Below are 19445 nucleotides of genomic sequence, written 5' to 3'. Positions count from 1 at the left end.
AAACAAATGTAAACAGGGATATCTGCCAGTGTGTGGCGAGAAGGTGAACTACAAAAAGCTTGAGACAGTAATAGAAAACAAACGAGCGTCAACGTCTTCCCCAGGCTGCAAACTAGATCTGACCTCCGGCTAGCCGGGATAGATTCTGGGAAAGCACTGCTGAATGAGACACGTCCTCACGGCTTTTTGTTCTGTCTTCCAACTGATGGCCGAGACTTGAACTGTACTTATTTTTGCTCAAAGCGCTGAAGTTTCACTTTGATTTCAGACCTTGGCTCAAAGTAAGCACGTCAGAGGCTTTTAGTTTCAGGAAATCTGCCTCGAGTCATTTAAAACACTGCAATATTAAATTTATCTGTACTGCAAAAGAAATTACAACCAAAAACAATAAATATGGTAACCAGTGCTAATCCTCAGTTCTTAAATGCTATAACTTAGTATAAAACACACATGAAAGGAACTAATGCTCATTACAAACTAGCTGAAATCTAAACATATCATTTTTTTTTATTTTTTAGAAGAGGTAATCTTTAACCCTAAGCTGAGACGAATTTGTCTGTCCTGAAGCTGTAGTAACATCTCACACAGCCTTCCTCACAGCCCGGCATCCTCTCCTGCTCTTGAAACCCGAACATTTAGAAAATCTGCCAAACGGTGTCCTTGAACACGTTCTTAAAAAAAGAAAAAGGACACTGAGAGAATGGAGTCTAACTTGAGAGAAGTAGCCCCTACGATATGCGGTAAAAATGGGACGAACAACGCACAGGCGCTCTCTGCTGCTCCGAGAGGAGAGGATATGATGGCAGAAGAAACACGGCGAGCAGGAACTGTGGTGGAGGAGAGGCGGGGCCTTTTTCATTTTAGGGCTGACAGGCGTTTCGACAGCGATGGCTTATAGAAGGAGAGAAGGATGAAGAAAAGTGGATGGAGGAGGAGGAGGAGGGTAAACAGCTAAATGCACAGACTCTCTGGGGAGCTTATCTGAGTAGATGGGAAGAGGGAGAAACAAGACGAGGGGATGGTACAGGATGTGGTGGGGGTGGGTGGATGAGGAGGAGGAGTGGATGGGGCAGCCGGTGGGGTGAGAGCAGGCTACCAGTTAAAGGAAATGCATGCTGCTCCGCTCAGGGAGGAGGGAGCAGCGGCGGCGGCAGAGATGACCCTTCCACCTCTTCCCCGTTGGGGCAGAAAGGAGACAGCGGGCATGACGTTTGCCTCCTCAGTCTTTCCGTACCCTCCTCTTTCTCACTGCTTGTTTGTGGCTCTCTTCGGCAACGTCTCCTTCATCCTTCATCTGCGAGACAGAAAGCGAAGCGTCAGCTTTGATGCTGGAGCTGTACCACAGCACTCGTGCAGCTGACACGTTATTAAAATGTTAAAAGCTTTATGAGGTGTTGGGGACATGTCAGGTTGAGAGTTATTGGGCAGTTTTGACCATAAAGCCCGTCTTGCAAACGCAAACGACAGTTCCCAAGTGACCTGTAAGATTAAAGTTTTATTCTAGTGGCTGTGTTACAATTCTGCAGCAATGTCGAGTTTTATTTGGTTAAAAGGTGAAGAAACAGGTGATGTGTACTGTATCAAAATCTCTGTTCGTTGTGTAGCTAAAAAATAAAAAACCTGTCAGATGTATCGCTGTCAGCTGAAGTGAAGTTTGGAGTTTGAGGCTGTTTGGATTTTCATATTTTGCCCCCTTAGGGTTACTGCTGCTTGCACCGCTCTGAGCGAGGACATTAGCCCCTCATTAAGGGATGCTTTGGACTACCGGCCCACCTCTACTGCAGGATATCTATAAGGGCAAAGAGAGCCCCAGACAGCAGCAGACTCGAGTGTGCCAATAACAAACGTGGAGACAGGCTGAGAGACCCTGAGTGATCCAGAGGCAAGCTTCCACCAGTTCAGCTACGGAAAATCTGTTGGATCTACTTTCTCTAAAAACATATTTTGATCTCATTTCAGTCATCTTGTAAACAGAGAGTGAGTTTGGGCTTTTAGCAGCACAGTGAGACAAATCAAAACAGTCACTGCATTAATGGCTGTAATACCTCCACAATTTAAGCAACTGTTTCTGTTCAACCCCTTAAATTAAAGCTAAACTTAAGTCACATCTTGATAGTTTCATTTTATCCTCTTCTGGTGGTAAATAGAAAGAAAATATGTCAAAGACTTGAGAAGTTCCCTGACTGCACAGCTGTTAATTTTTTATCATTTCCCCCTGTTGAACAGATGACACCAACCTCATCTTCTAATGTTCTCCCTGGAGCTTTGCTTTCCTCTTCTCCTTCCTCCTCCTCTTCTTCCTCCTCCTCCTCTTCTTCATCATCGTCGTCACCCTCTACATTGTCCCCTCCTGCTTCTGCATCCTCCTCGGCTTCTTCTGTTGCATTAGGGAAAAAAAACAAAGAGGAGAGTAAGGGGAGAAAATATGATCCAGAACAGTGCAGTATAAATGTAGGTGAATGTGTGTCACCTGCAGCTGGTGCTGCTTCTGTAGCTTCAGCTCCTTTGTCTTCCTCCTCTTCCTCCTCCTCCTCTTCTTCCTCTTCCACATCAGCCTTGGGCGGATCCACCTTTTTGTACACGTAGTCATCATCCGATTTCTGGGATGCAAATACGAGACATCACAGCAAAAGTCAGGAAGCTGCGCCTATGATCTGAAGTCTAAATTAATGTTTAGCAGGGTCTTAGTACCTTTGGCCAGCAGAAGAGCACGAGCAGTCCCACAGGCAGGCCTACTGTCAGTATGTAGATCACCCAGAGCCACGGCCGCTCCTCTGCTGCCATCATCAGCTGAGCAAAAATCCCTGGCTGTTGAGATGGAGGGAGAGACAAAGAGTAAACCGTGAGAACTTCTGCACAGAAACGTGACAGCTCTGTGGTACGTCACACGCACACAGCAACCCCGCACACGTGCTCCTGACCTCGTTAGCACTGGCCACCAGTTTCTTCAGCCCCCAACTGTCAGACGCCCAGCGGTCAGCAACCTCCTTGTGAGAGGTGATAATAAAGTTGTCAAAGTAGATATCTGAGGTCATGGACCACAGCTCCAGTCCCAGAGCCTTGAATGGTGTCATCCTGAACGGCTGCAGGTCCTCAAAATAGTCCGGGTTAAGGATCTTACGAGGCTTCCACACTCCCTTAGGAGACAACACAAAGCATGGAGGATACAGTCAGAAGGACCCACAAATACAAATATACTGGCCAATGCTGTTTTGCTGATAAGATGTACTAATAATACACATTAGCAAACATCACGGTTTTAGCTTTTGTCTAGAGATAAAAAATAATAAATTAATTTAAAAAAACTATGAAAATCGTAAAGTACCAACCGTGCAGGGGCAACTTGGTGGACACTGTGACATAAATTTAAGTTATGTGTATAAAACCACAGAACAATAGTTACCTGATAGTTAGGATTGTCCACCAGGGGGGCTTTCCACTTGCCCTTGTACTGAGGATTGTTGATCATGGGACGCTTCCACACCCCGCAGCCAGGAGCCGTCTCACAGGCTGGGTTAGGGATCTGCGGCGCCTCCCATTCTCCATCCATCTCCTCGTCCCTAAGGAAACACAGCGACAAGCTGTCACCCTGAACCATTCCTCATTCCAGTTAGCATGACTGTAAGACCACGGTGAAAGAGTTTGTTTACCAATCTTCTGGTTTCTCTGCATTGGGGTCAGGGACAAACTCCGACTCATCATCCAACCAGCCCTCAGGCTTCAGTGCATCAGGGTCTTCGATCTTTGCAGGTGCATCCTCATCCCTTTGTTACACACATACAGCAGGGTTTGTTATTTGCTAATATGCTTTTACATTTCAGCTCTTTTACCCAATAAAGACCCCATCTGATGACCTCCGCTGTACTCCTAATGTTGACACACAATATATATCAAAGATGTGGTTTAAAGAACAACAAAATAGTTTGTCCAAGCTTAGCTGCAAAGACAGAGACCAATGAACAAAATGGACAGAACTGAACTTTCAAAATAAGAGCAAGGAAGAGTTTTCTGCCTGTCAATTGTAGATGGTGTTGTTCTGACAGATAGCCAGACTGAGAATAACTGAACATTTTCGCTCATCAGTTCTAGCCTCAACTTGTGTGTCATTCTGTACACTAGTATGGAGACTATAGTCACCAGTCATCGGGCTTCACAGCCTCTGGGTCGGGAATCTTGGCCCTCTCGTCCCAGTCGTCTGGCTTGGAGTCATTTGGGTCGTCTATCTCTTTGGGTGGGTTGACCGGAGGCACCATGTCCTCCAACAGGTTGCCACGGCTCACGCTCGACTGATCGATAAACAGCTCGTAGCTGTTGTCCGGGTTCAGGACTGATGCCAGACAGAAGTGACCAAAGTAGAAGAGTAGAGTGGATTTTAATGTCATCTGATGAAATCTGAGTCTTACTCCAAAATGAGATCATACTACAAAACAACACTGAGTGCTAAATGTCTTCAAATTAGCTACATACGCAGCGTGTAGAGGTGAGTCTTCTTGTCAGTGTAGAATTTCTTGAGGTCGACGTCGGCTCTCTTTGCGTGCTTCTCCTCCATGTCTCTGTTCAGAGGATTCTTGTGGCGGAAGATGAAGTGCAGCTTGTAGTCCTCGCCACATTTGTCCGGTCCAAACATGATGGTGTAGGGTGTACGGTCATGGAACTGCTCCTGTAGTGCAGAACAGAAAAAAAATACTTAAGCATTTGGTGGATTAGAGAAATTCACCCAATTCTACCACAAATATCAGATTACAGCACAGAAATCTGGAGGTTTTGCTAATTATGGTGGATTATAAAACATGTATACAAACCAGGTTGAGACTGCCAGTGTCGGAAAGCAGTTTGATGTATGCTCCACCACAGTCGATACCATCTTGGAAATTAACTTCATACCTACGAAGCCACATAACAAAACTGTTTAATGGGTCCAGGTTGCGACTTCTCTACATAACGAGGGACAAAGTGTGAACTCACTGAATGACCAGAGGTTCATCCTTGAACACAAAGGGTTTGTCCAGCATTGCAGAAATGGCGTGGTGTTTAGCCCGGGACTTCAGCACCAGGCCCTGGTCTCCTGGAACCTTGTTCTCCTTCAGCTGCTCCACAGCCCACTTCCCTGCAGCCACAGACACGGTAAATGGACAGTAACACTTATTATTATGGACGATTCTCTCTTTTGAACAAGTCTGAGTTTTATTTTTACTGCCACAGCTTTTAGTCCTGTGGGTTATATGGTAACGTTTTTCATAAAAGCCTACTTTTTGGGATGTGTGGTGGTGCTCACTGTGTGTCAGACAGCTTTAAGAGGACCAGTTTCTGGCTCAGGTATTGTAACCTCATGCTGCAGCAGTTATGTTGCCAAATGAAGTACAATTAGCACCAAAAAGAAAAGGTGGCCAATACTATACAAGTTAGACCAACTATTATAAATATCATCATCATTTAAAAGCATAATTTCTGCAGGTTTTAAGAAGTTACATTTAATAACTGACTGAGCGAATTTTCAGTCAGTTATTTAAAAACTGCCAACCAGTCCCATTGGTTAGAAAATTTGTTGTGAAGAATCAAGCATTTTTGCCATTTTGCCGATATGACAAGATCGAAGTAGAACTAAACGCAGAACCCAGAGGAGTCGGATTTCCTTTTCGAACCACTGAAGTCGCCCCCTGTTGGCTATGAGAGAAAAGGCTGGTTTAGGTACTAATTTGAGCGCTTACATATGTTACAATGAGCCTGACTTAAAGCGTGGTTTGCTTTGATTGTTATAGGCTTAATTGATAGTTTTGTTTAGTACTTTCAATATACTTGCGTTACTTTGAATTTAATGCAACTTAAAATACGATTTTCAGACCTTTCAAACAATGGAATCATGCATGAGGAATACGTGATGTGAGGAAAACGCCCACACGCATCTTGAATAGGAGGAAGAGAACAGCAACAAACCGTCATATTTGGCGATGTCACCATCCGCGTCCTCCCTCACTGTTTTTGACAGCTGCCATCTGTGGAGATCAACATCATGAAAAACACACACACACACACACACACACACACACACACACACACACACACACACAGAGAAACACTCTTTGATCCGCTAAATCTCTGCGGGAGACCATATAATAAGTTTGGGCTGTATTTTGGAAGTTTGTGTGTTAAACAATACCTGTCCAGTGAACCATCATCAAATGTCTCTGCAAAGTACACATCTCCAGTGGGAACAGGAGTCCTGTATGTTACCTGGTGATATAATAAAGGATACAATAAGAGGCTTTGCAGCCATCAAATAATCTTCTGATTCAATTCATTTTACTAGATTTCCTGATTTTTTGCTCTGCTCCAGACCTGGAAGGAGACATTGGAGTCAGTGTCCTTCTCGCTGGCTGTGCTCTTGCTGTGCGTCTCTTTAACCTGCTCGCTCTCATCCTCCGCCATCAGGACCTTTAACTCTTCCTCATCTAAGCCCATGTCATCATCGTCGTCGTCAACGACGACGTCTGAAACATCGGCCTCCGACTGCTTCTCGTGGGCCACCACAGCTGCCACAGCCAGGGTGGATAGAAGCAGCAGCAGGAGCCACGTCCAGCCTTTTTCCAATTTCATCTGTAGCAGGAGGGTTACAGAAGTGTGAGATAAGGGATGTGCATGGTGTTAGAGCCAGAGTAAAAAAGGGTGCGGGAGGGGGATGGGAAGAAGAGGCAGGTGTGAGTGAGATGGATTTTATTTATGGAGAACAACGGGGAGTGTGTGTGTCGTGTCAGGGATAAAAATAGAGGAGAGACAAGTGGGTGAGGGTTAGAGGGGAAAAAAAAAAAAAAAACTACAGACATGGAGGTTACATTAGGACACAATCCTACAAGATCAGGGACGTGTATCTTCAGATCATGACTCTTAAAATAAAAAATCTGCACATTTTCTGCTGTGTTTTTCCACCAGAAGAAACGCCTTAGGAGCAACACCTCTACTTCACTACACATCTTTTAATATCTTTCTTATTTTTTGCAGCACATGCACAGTATGAATACGCATTTGAAATCTAAACGGTGGCGATTTAGCATGCTGAACATCAGCTTCAATAACCTCCCATTGATCAGCCCACACCCGCTCGCTCTTGTTGCGAGCAGCAGGAAATGAAAAGCATCACTGGAGACAGCACAGCGGCATGCTTTCCCTTAATTCCTAATTAAGTTTAATTCCCAAACTGGTGTTGTTCTGTTTGCTAACAACAGAGTGCAGGAGGATCAAAAGGATTGTGATGAACATAAGGGAGAGATGATGAAAGAGCAGCATAATGAAAAAGCTGTCTTATCTTTAAAGGCATTGTGCTGTTGCTCATGTGTTTGCATCTTTGGACTGAAAGCGAAGCTCAGTTTGAAAGAGAGCTCAACATTTAAAAATCAGGTAAGTTTGATGGGGTGTAACCATTCTGTTTTATCACGGTTTCATCTTCCCCTGTTGTGACAGCCATGTGGAGATGCTAATGCCTGGTTGAAGTGCGCTAGTCTGGTTAAAGGTGTGATGTTTAATGAACGTTGAGTAAACGAGTAAACTGAAAATATAGCAGAATAAATTAGTTTATTCTGCCTGAGCAACTGATCAGGCTTATGGTAAAAATAATTAAATTGAATAGGAATGCACCAAAGATATGGCCCAGATCCTCACTCAAAAAGCTGGATGGGATATCCGCAACAAACAGCCCATAAACAGCCCAGTTCTATGTCCTGTATTTATGCTGAAGAGCTAATTTAGACTGGGGGAAGTTAACAGCAAAGGTTCAGCAGTCTGGAGGTATTTCACACCTTCAACATCAACTGATTTTCTTCATGTTTGAATATATTTTTTATTCAACTAGAAACTGTGGTACCAGGATCAAGAAGCTCAGCAAAGACTCATTTGTTTACTATACCTCTGTACATTTGTTCAGAGAGACATTATATTTGGTAGAAGCTAGGAGGACACTGGTTCCACTGTTGTGACTTGTTGTGAAACACTCGATGCACAATTTCAGCTGAACAGTAAAAGGTCTCAGACAGAAAAGAAATGGAAAACTACCAATACATTTTAAAAAATATATATTGTTTGTGTTGCGCCTGATGTCATGCATTATTCTTCTCACTGAAATAAAAGGAGTCAATTTCTAAACTAAATTATCAGCTTTTATTAGCAAATTATAAAATCTTGTATGAATGTTCCTAAGTTTATTTTAAAACGTCAGTATATCAGAGTTAAGTTGAGCTTGATGTTGCCTTAGCACCGAGAGAATGATTCCTAGTTTCCTTCACACAATGAGAAATACAGCACAATCAAATACTGGCATTAGATCAACGCTCAATTAGATCAAACCCTATCTGCAGACATGTGAGGTCTAGTTATTTATCTTGGAACTGGAAAAATTTGGATTGGAGCACCACTAGGTAAGCCACTTCCCCACTGGCTTCCCTTTTCAAACCAAGGAGCTACACCCATCTTTTATTCTGTCTATGGTTTGGGGTTTTAGGCTTCAGGTGTCTCAACTTGGCCTGTCATGCTAATACTCTGCAAGGACACATCGACCATATCTTACCTGGTGTCAGTCTATCAGTTATGCAGGTAACTCCCCCTTTAGCAAACAGATTTATTACTGGACATAATCTAGTACTCAACAGCTGTCATTATCTTTACCCCACAGTCACGCTTCAGTCCTCCTGCTGAAGTGTGCAGGGGCTATATGCCTTATCAGCATCTGGTTGACTCTAAACAGCGCCAATGTGACATTTTTCCATTTATAACCATTGTCATAACACACGTTTACACAATAGGAATAAAAAAAACAAACTAAAAAAATAAAAGGTCAGAGGCGCTAACATGGCTGCCACCAAACACAGCAACGTCCAGGCTCTTTCAGAGAGCGGCTCTGGCTGCAGGAGCTGCTCGGCTAGCTGACGTTAGCGCGCCAGTCACAAACGGCAAACGTTAGCACAAGATAAGCTCAGCCAGAAATAAACTAACGGGCTCGTACCAGGAGCCCGGTAATTCAACACACACTGGTGTTTAAATTAAAAGATGCTAATAATTAATTTGAAAGCAAAAGGCCGCCGAATATCGCATTCTTCGGTTGCAGAAATGAATGAACAGCAACGGTTAGCTGGCTACATTAGCAGTGATGTCGCACAGGGAGGATGGAGAGAGATTGAATGAGCGCAAACAAACCTTTGCGCCTTCTGGATATCACGGAGAAAAGAAAAAAAAAACTCCGTCGATGAAAACTGCTTCTCCACGCAAAAACACGGGAAGAGTTATGTGGGGTGAGCCCGCTGAATACTACTAGGATACAGTCGAGGAGAGCACGGTTATCTGCTGGAGGAGATGGACCGTGGATGACAGCTCGGCCCGGATAACGGTGCGCCGCTGAGGACAGGTTCCTTTGCGACTGAGCATGCGCACCAGGGTGGCTGGAAGCGTAAAGGGTGCATTCAGGCACCGCAGAAATTAAGAGCATAGCGGTATTCATAAGTATGAAATGACTGAAAAGGAACACTCAGCATTAAACACATAACTAAACAAATCTTGAATATTGAATATTTAAAAAAAAATGTAAATGAATACATATATAAATAAAAATAGCTTACAAATTACACAAATGAAAAAGCTTAATGACATTATTTAGAGAAAAATACATTTCTCTAAATAATACATTTATTAATACAAAATTTAGAGAAAAAAGTAAAATAAACAAGTTCAGAGCTCTTTCTTGTCTGTCAGGGTAAAGGTCAAGCTAACAGATGATGTGAAGGAGGAGTCTCCATGAACTATGATTTGCAGATTAACCTGTGACCTGAGAGTAGGGAGGAGTTAGAAGAGAGTCTGAAAGGGTGGAGGTATTCTCTGGAGTGAAGAAGAATGAAAATCGGAAAAACCAAGACTAGAACAGGGAGGCAGACCTAATGGTGAAGACAGAAGAAACCAAAGCTAGTGAAGGTAGATTATTTTAAATATGACATATAACATAATTTCCTCTTGAATGAATAAAGTATTTTGATTCCTGGAGTCAACCATCCAAAGCAACACATGAAGAAGAAAGTGCAGGTAGAGGGGATTTAGACACGTGTTAGTGATGATTTGTGGTAGAAAGACAGTAGCAAGAATGAAAGTGAAGGCTTTCATGATGGTATGAGACCTGCTGTGAAGGTGGTCCTGATAAAAAGACAGGAAGCCGAGCTGGAGGTGGAGTTAAACATGCTAAAATTTTCATTGTGAGCCTCTAGGATGGACAAGATCAGAAATGAGTACATCAGAGGGAGAAGTCAGTTTTGGAGCAGTTAACAGACAAAGCTAAAGAGGCAGGCTGGGATAGTTTGGACTTGTGCAGAGGAGGGCATTGAAGATGGAGCTGCCAGGCATGAGGAAAAGAGGACTCTCACCTGGATGACTGAGAACCTTCACAGACATTTCTATCAAATATATTTCAGTGTAACTGAGTGACAAAACATGAATTTTATTATTATTTTTCATGCATAACATAAAACAACATTTAAAGAATGGAATATCCTCATACTAAATACATTTTGCCCATTTTTTTTATTGCTTTGTAATGTGTTTTCCAAAATTTCCAAATTCCTCCAAAACAATAAAAAGCAGCTACTGAGAGCTATAAAGGACAAGCTTTCAATATGTCACTAAAGGCATCAAACCATCACACCGCGCTGGGATTTCAAAATAAAAGACCCGTATCAATAAATTCTACGCCCAACATATCAAAAATAATGAAATACGACACAAATAAAGATTCTAAATGAATTTAAACGAGTTTAATAAAATACTTAATATTAATAATTTTAGATACGCCAATTATTTTAAAAAAATATATCATCTAGCCGCTTTTACGTTCACGTGTCTTCTGCACTTCCGGGTTAGAGTTTAAAAAAACATCGATGGCGGCCACATGCTTTTTGGAACGGTGAATTAGATCAGTATATTATAACAAAAACAGAATGAAGGACACACCGCTGTCCAACTGCGAGCGGGACTTCCTGCTTAAAGCCATCGAAGAGAAAAAGGTGGGTGCGATAATCAGCACGCGCTGTTATGTGTGTGTGTGTGCGCGCGCGCAGCCTGAGGATTTAACATGATGGTCATATATCAGTGTCCTATCCTGGCATCGTTGCTCTGTTTTAGAGAGGATTTATGTGTATTATAGTGCCTTACCATAGCACACCTACAGGCTTTCATCCGCACTCATGGGTCCTGTTTCTGTTCTCTTCCTTCAGCGCCTGGATGGACGGCAGACCTATGACTACAGGAAGATTAAGATCAGCTTTGGGACTGACTATGGGTGCTGCTTTGTGGATCTGGGACAAACCAGGTGAAGCTGCAGCCACATGTTTGCAATCGTGTGCCAAACTGAGCATCTGTGTACACTGAGCTCTGTATTCACTGTACGGCTCCCCGCAGGGTCATGGCGCAGGTGTCGTGCGAGCTGGTGGCTCCTAAAGAAAACCGACCGAATGAAGGAATCATGTTCTTCAACATCGAGCTGTCCCCGATGGCCTCACCGGGATTTGAGCAGGGAAGGTGAGGACGAACCTCACTCTTTGAATTCAGCTCATTCATTTATGTTCGCTGGAATATAAAGAAATAAGCTTGGGGTTTTTTTTTTCTATGGAGTGTAGGGACATTGTTCCTGAATTTAATTAGATCTGGTGACTGGAAAGCATCCATAATAAGCTTCCATGTTCTGAGGCCGTGGTTCCCAGTTGGATGAGGGTGGAGTACCAATTGGGTTGGGGATGTATGCAGCGGGAGACTGATAAAAGGACTGGTGGCACTTTTGTTTTGGTGAGGAGAAAGGTTACCATGAAACAACAGCTGTTCATCTATGTCACCACGAGCTGTGGTTAGTGACTGAGATTGTGGATGCCAGCGACAGACATGAGCTCCTCCAAAGGCCGTCTGTGCTCAGTCTTAGAGCCAGGGTGTGGAGCTCGTTCTTTCAGGAGGCGCGCAGAGTACAGCTGCTACTCCTTCATAGCGTAAGGAACTAGCTGAGGTGGCTTGGGCATCTGATCTATGTGTCTCCTGCTCCTGGCTTCGAAGTGAGGTAATTAAGACTTGATCTACAGTAGCTACCTTAGCTTACCAACAATTCTGGTTTACATGGAAATAATATGTAAGAGGACCTCTGTGTTTGGAGAATGATAGCTGGTGAATTATAGATGACCTGTGCAGTTATTGTTAATCACAAGTTTCCAAGTAGTGGTCGTCCCCTGGGGCTGTCTGGTTCATTTAGACAGACTGCTGGTGCAGAGAGTGTAAATCATCTGTGGGGTTTTCTGTGTTTCCAGACAGTCTGAGCTGTCAGTGAAGCTAAACAGACAGCTGGAGAGATGCCTGAGAAACTCCAAGTGCATCGATACAGAGTCTCTGTGTGTGGTGTCTGGAGAAAAGGTAACACATACACACAAGACAGACACGACAGACAGAGAGAAGCTTTATCTATTGATGATGATGATGATGATGGTGGTGGTGCCTGCTTGCGGGTCTCTAGGTGTGGCAGATCAGGGTGGATGTTCACACACTGAATAATGATGGAAACCTGATGGATGCCGCCAGCATCGCCGCCATCACCGCTCTGTGCCACTTCAGGCGCCCTGACGTCAGCACCCAAGGACAGGAAGTCACAGTGGTGAGTCAGCAGCACCACAGCAGGTGGTGTCTGAGCTTCCCTGGACCTGCTGGGAGAAAATTGATGATGTTATTGTTTTCATGAGAATTCTGCTTTATGTTAGCTGTATTTTTTTTTTTTTTTTTTTAATTTCTGTCTTCAGTACAGTCCAGAGGAGAGAGACCCCATTCCTCTGAGTATCTACCACATGCCCATCAGCGTCAGCTTCGCCTTCTTCCAACAAGGGTAAAACACTGCTTCTCACAAGATTTCTTCTCCTCTGTATCAAAATGTTAATGTCATGTTTACAGGTGCAGCAGGTTTTAGTTAACTCAGTATATTCAGTAGTGTTTATAGAGAGTCACTTCAGACCTCCACCAGCACAAAACTCGTGGAGGGGCAGCCCTCATCAGCCTGCCACGACCAGCTGGGGAGTGAGAGGAAGCTCAGTGCATTGAGGCATGAAGACAGTGCCGTGGTTGCTGGTGTTACACGGGCCAGGGTATTTCAGAAACTGCTGATCTTCTTTTCCCACATGCAAAAACATCACCTGGTCTGACAGCACCTTGATTTCTGCTGTGACATTTGCATGATAGCAACTGAATTTGGGGTAAACGATGTGAAAGCATGAATCCACCCTGCCTGTGATGGTGTGATATTATGAGGGACCTTTTTTTTGGGAAACTCTGGGTTCCTCAGGAACAAATGTGCATTGTTTCAACTCCACAGCCTGCCTGAGGGTTGTTGCTCAACATGTTTATGATCAGTGCACACATGATAAAACTCAGATCATCTCAACCTGATACTGGCGAGGTGTACCTAATAAATTTGCCAGTGAGAGTGAATATAAATTTGACTTTAGCGGCACAACTGAGTGCGCGTTCAGGGTCACCTGATCCAGCCTCAGCATTTAACTGTAGTAACATGCAGGCGATCAGGAGAGTAACTTAACTGATCTCGGGCTGTTTTCTTAAAACAGTCCTCTTATTTTCTGCTGACCTTCTGAGTACCTGCAGGTGACCACTTGTTTGAACATTAACCTTCCTCATTGTTTCCCTGCAGCACTTACCTGCTGGTGGACCCGTGTGAGCGGGAGGAGCGAGTGATGGATGGCCTGTTGGTAATCGCCATGAACAAACACAGGGAGATCTGCTCCATCCAGTCCAGCGGAGGCATTATGCTGCTTAAAGAGCAGGTGAGCTCCTTAAAAGCTCTTTGTTACTGTGAGTGAGTGAAAATGGGCTGATTTCCAAAAGGCATAAATTAAGAAATTAATTCTATTTTGTTTTTCTCAAAATGCAAAGTTTCATGAGGACTTATGAATGGGAGATATGACATGTGCTGAAGGTATCTGCAGCAGCAGAGTCTTTCTTGTTTGGAGTTTTCCAACTATTTGTCCTGCAAATGTTGTTGCATACACTCCCCGCTGAGGTCTGTCCACAGATTTTCTGTGACTAGGCCACAGAGGTCTGTAGACATCATGGCAGAACCTCATGAGGTTTAATTAAGATCTTTGTCCAGTTGTCTGATCTTCAGCTTTGTTTGAAACAGGCTGCTCCCAAAATCTGCTGGAATATAATTGAATCAGTTCATCCCTCTGCCAGTGAAATATTACAAGGCCCAAATGATTTTTTTTTTGCTTACTCTAAAATCAACAGATACTTGGCTGATATGTTGGTGAAATAACTGTTCAGTACAATAATTCTTTATCAGAGCAATAGATATTTTTCTGTGTTTTGTTGAAGGTGATGAGGTGCAGTAAGATAGCTGGTGTCAAAGTGTCTGAGATCACAGAGCTCATCAGTGAAGCCCTGCTGAATGACAGGAAAGCCAGGTGAGCAGAGACTTAGTCTCACTGCCAAACTTCAGTCTTAAACTAGAATCATTTTCGAAGCTAAATTAAAAACAGTGTATTTTCCTGTGTTCCTGTATTTAAAATGCGTATTTTAAATACAGGAAGGCCGGTGGAAAGTGTGGATTTGCAGAGTCCATGCCACAGGACCGAATCACAGCTCTGAAAAAGGACGAGACTCCGGTTGAGATGACAGATGTGACAGAAACAGCCAATGGCATTATCCAGAAGGGCGAAGCTGCACCTCAGACGTATCCTGAACCGAATTACAAGCTTGGATATAAAGCATATGAAAAATGGGACACTGTGTCATGGCATTCTTTCAAATGGCCAGCAGGGGGCAATTGCCAAAAACAGATGCCACTTTTCACTGGATTTGTTACGTCTATAAATGCTTTTGTAATGAGTTAGTGGTCTTGGCAGTTTTAAGTCAACAACATGAATTTTATTTTTAAGGTTTATAACTGAATGACTACATCAAGATTTTATATACAGTCTGTGATATCAACAAAGAAAATGTGTTTCACGTCCTTGTTCTTAGTCTCCTTAACCACACATGCTAGGGTGCCATCCCCAGTGGTGCCAGTCCCTGGTGTTGGAAAGGTGGGGCAGGGGCTGCAGAACAGCTGGGGACTGGAGGAGGATGATGAAGATGATTATGAAGAGGAAAAAAATGACAACAGTGGTGACGAGCAAGTGGAAGAAGTGACAAAGATGGACGTGGGCGAAGGTGGTTTATTATTTATTTATTTGGACAGTTTGATGTAAAAGTCAGGTTTGCTGATTAGAGGAAAAGAATAAAAATGTGCCTGAACTGAGAGTTTGTTGTCTTACAGGAGATGTGGTTGAGATATCAGACAGTGAAGAGGAGGATGTGGTCATACTAAATCCTGAGGTGCCAGAAAAACCAAAGTAAGCACAGCTGTTCTTTTCTAATGAATGTAATTAACAGATAAATATTATTTTTATATTGATGTGGTTGTTCTTAATTGATTTTTTATTGCTCTCAGAACTACAGGCTCCAAGTCTCACCAGAAGGGGGCAGCAGCATCCAAGAAACGGCAGAAAAAATGAGGAACGACTGCAGATGGGGATTTGTTCCAAAACGTCAAAAGGTTTTATTATAAACACTGAGCTGGATTTCAACGAGTCCCACCTGAAGTGACTGCAGCTCAGAAATAAAACATTAACTTGATGTTTGTAACTGTTTCAAACAAATGTACAGAAAGTGAAAATGTTAAAAGATAGTTCATCTGTGCACACCAGACTTTTATATTTCAGTTTGTTTGCAGGGATGTATTTCCTACGTCGATTTCAAATAAAATTAAATAGCTTTTTTTCTAACAGCGTTTCTGGCTTCATCTAATGGGTTTTATGAATGATAAATGCAAACTGAGAATCTGTAAATATCCTAACATCGTTTCAATGTGTAAACTAATTAAAGTAAGCACGTGTTGTCAATGGAAGACATTTACAATTATGATAATGATAAGGAGTAGCAGCTGGAGAGAAGTAAAAATTTAGGTTCCACCGAGATTTGAACTCGGATCGCTGGATTCAGAGTCCAGAGTGCTAACCATTACACCATGGAACCACCGTTGTGACACAATGAGAAGGTTTGATCGATATAGACAACATGATGGCATTTCGTTAAAGTCTATAAAACTACTTTTCCTCACTGAGAACGATACAGATTTTCTGAAAAAGAAAAGAAAAATGTTCTTGCTTCATTAAGCAAGTTAGCTGAAGTTAGTTAGCATACTTGTGATGAGCTAGCCCCGATATGGACTAGCATGCGAACAAAACCTCGATAAATGGAAGAAAACTGCCGGATGACCAGATGTTTGTATTAGCGAATTGCTTGAAACAACATAAAAGAAAATAAAGTTGGCCCGTACGGGGATCGAACCCGCGACCTTGGCGTTATTAGCACCACGCTCTAACCAACTGAGCTAACCGGCCACGTTGAACCTGCCCATCAGTCATACTTAAATAACTCACACGTTTCATAACAAATGGCAGCTACATAGCACCTCTGTGGCGGATGTTAGAACACCACTCAAACCGCTAATGCGAAATCACATTTAAATCAGTTTTTAAATCACTTTTGGTCCTACACCCTGGTGTTCACACTTAAATGTAGGCTGTTGAGTACTGACTACAGATTTTTGGTTATGTGCTGAAAGCTTTAAACCATTTACATTTTTTTCTGATGGCTTAAGCACATTATTTGTAACTATTGGCTATTTTTGCAAAACTCTACACACAAATAAGAAAACCCTTCACCAAATCAGCAAAACATTGTAGTTTTCTTGTAAAAGCTAATAAACCTTGCTTAACTCTCCAGTTAAAAATAAGAGTTGCTCACTAAATTTTATCACACACATATATGCAAAAAGTGAGCGCGAGGGCCCTCGGTGCGCCCCCTTGCTGCTGCTGCTCAAACTGAACCTGTCGAAAGGGGAGGGGGCATGCTGCTTCCAAATAGTGCACATTTCATTCATAATATTGTCAGTGCAAGCCCATTATGTGTTAACTATTTCCCTGAGTTGTGTGAAATCTAAAAAAAAAACAAAAACAAAAAACCTCTACAAACCTAATCTGTGCACTGAAGTGTAGGTCTGTTAGGTTATGTTGTGGGGTTGGGTGTTGATACTGGAGTGCAAAATTACTGATGGAAGATGGACAAGAAAAGGTCAAAGCCATCAGGTCCTCGGTTTAGAAAAAAAGAGAAAAGATTCCATTTGGATACTCTCTATCTCTCACTATGTAAAATATTTATCTGGTTAAATCCAGTATGGTTTCGACAACAGTTTTCACAATAAAATATGTCAATGTGCAATCCTTAATATGTTTTGTGTGTGTGTGTGTGTGTGTGTGTGTGTCGGGGGGTAGGGGGGCAGGGGACAACAGAGGGAGTGTGTGGGCACCAAACAGGCTAGGACCACTCCTGGCTGTATGCATTTTGTCCATTCCTAAGTTGTGAGTCTTCACCAGCCAAATATATGAATCACTCGAGCTAATGTAAAATTTGCAGTTTCTTTCTTTATTGAATAAACTCTGGCCAAGGGAACCAGTGAGACAAAATCCAAAATACTGTTTTTAGTTATCAACATTTGAAATGATGAAGGTAATTGAAAAGAAACACAAAATTAGATGCCTTGTGAGTATTGTCCAAGCGCCCTCCACTTTTGGAAGCACTGGTCTAATGGTTCTCAGACACACCCACGTCAGGGTCGGGGAAAGCCTGTAACATTGAAAGTGGGTGTTTGTGTCTCTAGACTAACTATTAGTGAGACCGGAGAAGAAGACGACACCATGTGTCTGAGTGAGACCTTTTCTGTCTCGCTCAGACATTATTTAAAGAGCCAACAGCCAACTAAAGCTCGGGGTACAGGGGGCCTGGGATGTGGTAGTTCCTGTATAACCAACTGTTTGCCCGCCTGGAGATTCACTTTCACGAGACGGACACTTCCAAACTTTTAATTGTCGGATAATGAGAGGGTAGCTTGCAGAACGCCAAGCTGCCTTTCTGCTTTCTGTCAACATCCATAAACACTTCTTAATTGTGCACCAACTGTTATAATGGGCAGAGAAGACAGTATACTGTATATAAATGTTTCACAGCAGACAGACGATCATATTTATCTCCTTGAGGTAAAGCTGAACACAATGAAGTTATTTATTAACTCCTCTTTCAACCTCCAAGAAGAATAGAAAGGAATGTAACCACCCTGAGATTATTTGTGCATAGCAAGCCCAGTAATAATATAAAAGGTTAGGAAGTTCCTGGCCCCCCTCATCTGTAGGCAGTTGTAAAATCTGTATCTTTAGTCTAGATTTCTTCCCATGCCATATAAATTTAGAAAGATATCCCTCAATACCTTCTGTTTAAATCTTTTGTTTACAAGGAGCAGCCAATCAGAAGCTAACAAGCTATAGGCATTTTGTTCTTGTGTTTGATTTTTAGGCTAGGCTATGCTAATGCTGAGAAAAAAATTGATAGCAACAAAGAAAATGTGTTTCACGTCCTTGTTCTTAGTCTCCTTAACCACACATGCTAGGGTGCCATCCCCAGTGGTGCCAGTCCCTGGTGTTGGACAGGTGGGGCAGGGGCTGCAGAACAGCTGGGGACTGGAGGAGGATGATGAAGATGACTATGAAGAGGAAAAAAATGACAACAGTGGTGACGAGCAAGTGGAAGAAGTGACAAAGATGGACGTGGGCGAAGGTGGTTTATTATTTATTTATTTGGACAGTTTAATGTAAAAGTGATGTTTGAACTGGGAGATGTGGTTGAGATATCAGACATTGAAGAGGAGGAGGTGGTCATACTAAACCCAGAGGTGTCAGAAAAACCAAAGTAAGCAAAGCTGTTATTTTCAAATGAATACAGTCAACAGACAAAGGGCTACGCACATATTGATGTGGTTCTCAATTCATTTTTTATTGCTCTCAGAAATACAGGCTCCAAGTCTCACCAGAAGGGGGCAGCAGCATCCAAGAAACGGCAGAGAAAATGAGGAAAGGCTGCAGATGGAGATTTGTTCCAAAACGTCAAAACGTTTGATTATAAACACTGAGCTGGATTTAAATGAGACTGCAACTCATTAACAAAACATTAACATGCTGTTTCTAACTGTACTGAATACAGATTTTTGGTTATTTGCTTCATTAAAGATTATCAAACCTTTAAACCGTTTAAAGCATCATATGCTCCTGTTCTTCTGCTTCCAGTTGCTCCCATTAGGGGTCACCACAGGTCATCTGCTCCCCATCTCACCTTGTCTTCCTCTGTCACACTAGCCCTCAACATCTCCTCTATTTGTCACTTCCTGGTCACTCCCAATGAAAAACTTAGCATCCTCACCTACACCTCAACTTCCTGTCTACTGTCAGTGCCATCGTCTCCAATCCATACATCATAGCAGGTCTCACTACCATCTTGCCAAACTTACCTTT

At 42.8% G+C, this 19445-nt stretch overlaps 2 protein-coding genes and 2 non-coding genes across 5 annotated transcripts; 1 reads left to right on the top strand and 3 right to left on the bottom strand.

The window, feature by feature from the left end:
• Positions 1-990: 990 nt before the first annotated feature.
• clgn (calmegin) lies at positions 991-9399 on the bottom strand. The gene is made up of 15 exons (XM_085410761.1): positions 9181-9399; positions 6337-6594; positions 6158-6231; positions 5935-5993; positions 4966-5107; positions 4803-4884; positions 4468-4660; positions 4138-4327; positions 3651-3764; positions 3404-3560; positions 2922-3137; positions 2692-2808; positions 2471-2600; positions 2238-2377; positions 991-1294 (listed from the first exon to the last, which is right to left on the bottom strand). Exons 2-15 carry the CDS (start codon positions 6592-6594, stop codon positions 1220-1222), a joined length of 1947 nt encoding a protein of 648 aa, XP_085266887.1. The 5' UTR covers positions 9181-9399; the 3' UTR covers positions 991-1219.
• Positions 9400-10881: 1482 nt separating this feature from the next.
• exosc9 (exosome component 9) lies at positions 10882-19021 on the top strand. Of its 2 annotated transcripts, none has more exons than XM_085410760.1 (12): positions 10882-11027; positions 11238-11332; positions 11422-11541; positions 12312-12414; positions 12515-12652; positions 12795-12877; positions 13694-13826; positions 14377-14465; positions 14588-14734; positions 18548-18717; positions 18774-18846; positions 18943-19021. In XM_085410760.1, the coding sequence occupies exons 1-12, from the start codon at positions 10962-10964 to the stop codon at positions 19004-19006; spliced, it is 1281 nt and encodes a 426-aa protein (XP_085266886.1). In that variant the 5' UTR covers positions 10882-10961; the 3' UTR covers positions 19007-19021. The 2 variants fall into 2 exon arrangements, with proteins under 2 accessions (XP_085266886.1, XP_085266885.1); XM_085410759.1 differs by lacking the exons at positions 18548-18717; positions 18774-18846; positions 18943-19021 and adding exons at positions 15047-15213; positions 15320-15395; positions 15494-15832.
• Positions 16006-16077, bottom strand: trnaq-cug (transfer RNA glutamine (anticodon CUG)). The gene has a single exon. It is a non-coding gene; the product is annotated as a tRNA-Gln (tRNA).
• On the bottom strand, positions 16372-16445 carry trnai-aau (transfer RNA isoleucine (anticodon AAU)). Its single transcript has one exon. It is a non-coding gene; the product is annotated as a tRNA-Ile (tRNA).
• Positions 19022-19445: the final 424 nt, after the last annotated feature.

This window comes from Rhamphochromis longiceps, linkage group LG6, assembly GCF_057381845.1.
Source record: "Rhamphochromis longiceps isolate RC_006_pf linkage group LG6, R_longiceps_female_GT1.1, whole genome shotgun sequence".
NCBI classification, from domain to species: Eukaryota; Metazoa; Chordata; class Actinopteri; order Cichliformes; family Cichlidae; genus Rhamphochromis; species Rhamphochromis longiceps.
This window is presented reverse-complemented; position numbering and strand designations above follow the sequence as displayed.

Excerpts from the sequence above, each read along its gene's own strand:
- exosc9 (XM_085410760.1), top strand. The coding sequence starts at position 10,962 with ATGAAGGACACACCGCTGTCCAACTGCGAGCGGGACTTCCTGCTTAAA. Across the intron at positions 12,415-12,514 it reads GTGTGGTGTCTGGAGAAAAG|GTGTGGCAGATCAGGGTGGA; the intron begins GTAACACATACA and ends GCGGGTCTCTAG. Across the intron at positions 13,827-14,376 it reads TTATGCTGCTTAAAGAGCAG|GTGATGAGGTGCAGTAAGAT; the intron begins GTGAGCTCCTTA and ends GTTTTGTTGAAG.
- clgn (XM_085410761.1), bottom strand. The coding sequence starts at position 6,594 with ATGAAATTGGAAAAAGGCTGGACGTGGCTCCTGCTGCTGCTTCTATCC. Across the intron at positions 4,661-4,802 it reads ACACTGGCAGTCTCAACCTG|GAGCAGTTCCATGACCGTAC; the intron begins GTTTGTATACAT and ends TCTGCACTACAG. Across the intron at positions 3,138-3,403 it reads TGGACAATCCTAACTATCAG|GGAGTGTGGAAGCCTCGTAA; the intron begins GTAACTATTGTT and ends TTGTCTCCTAAG.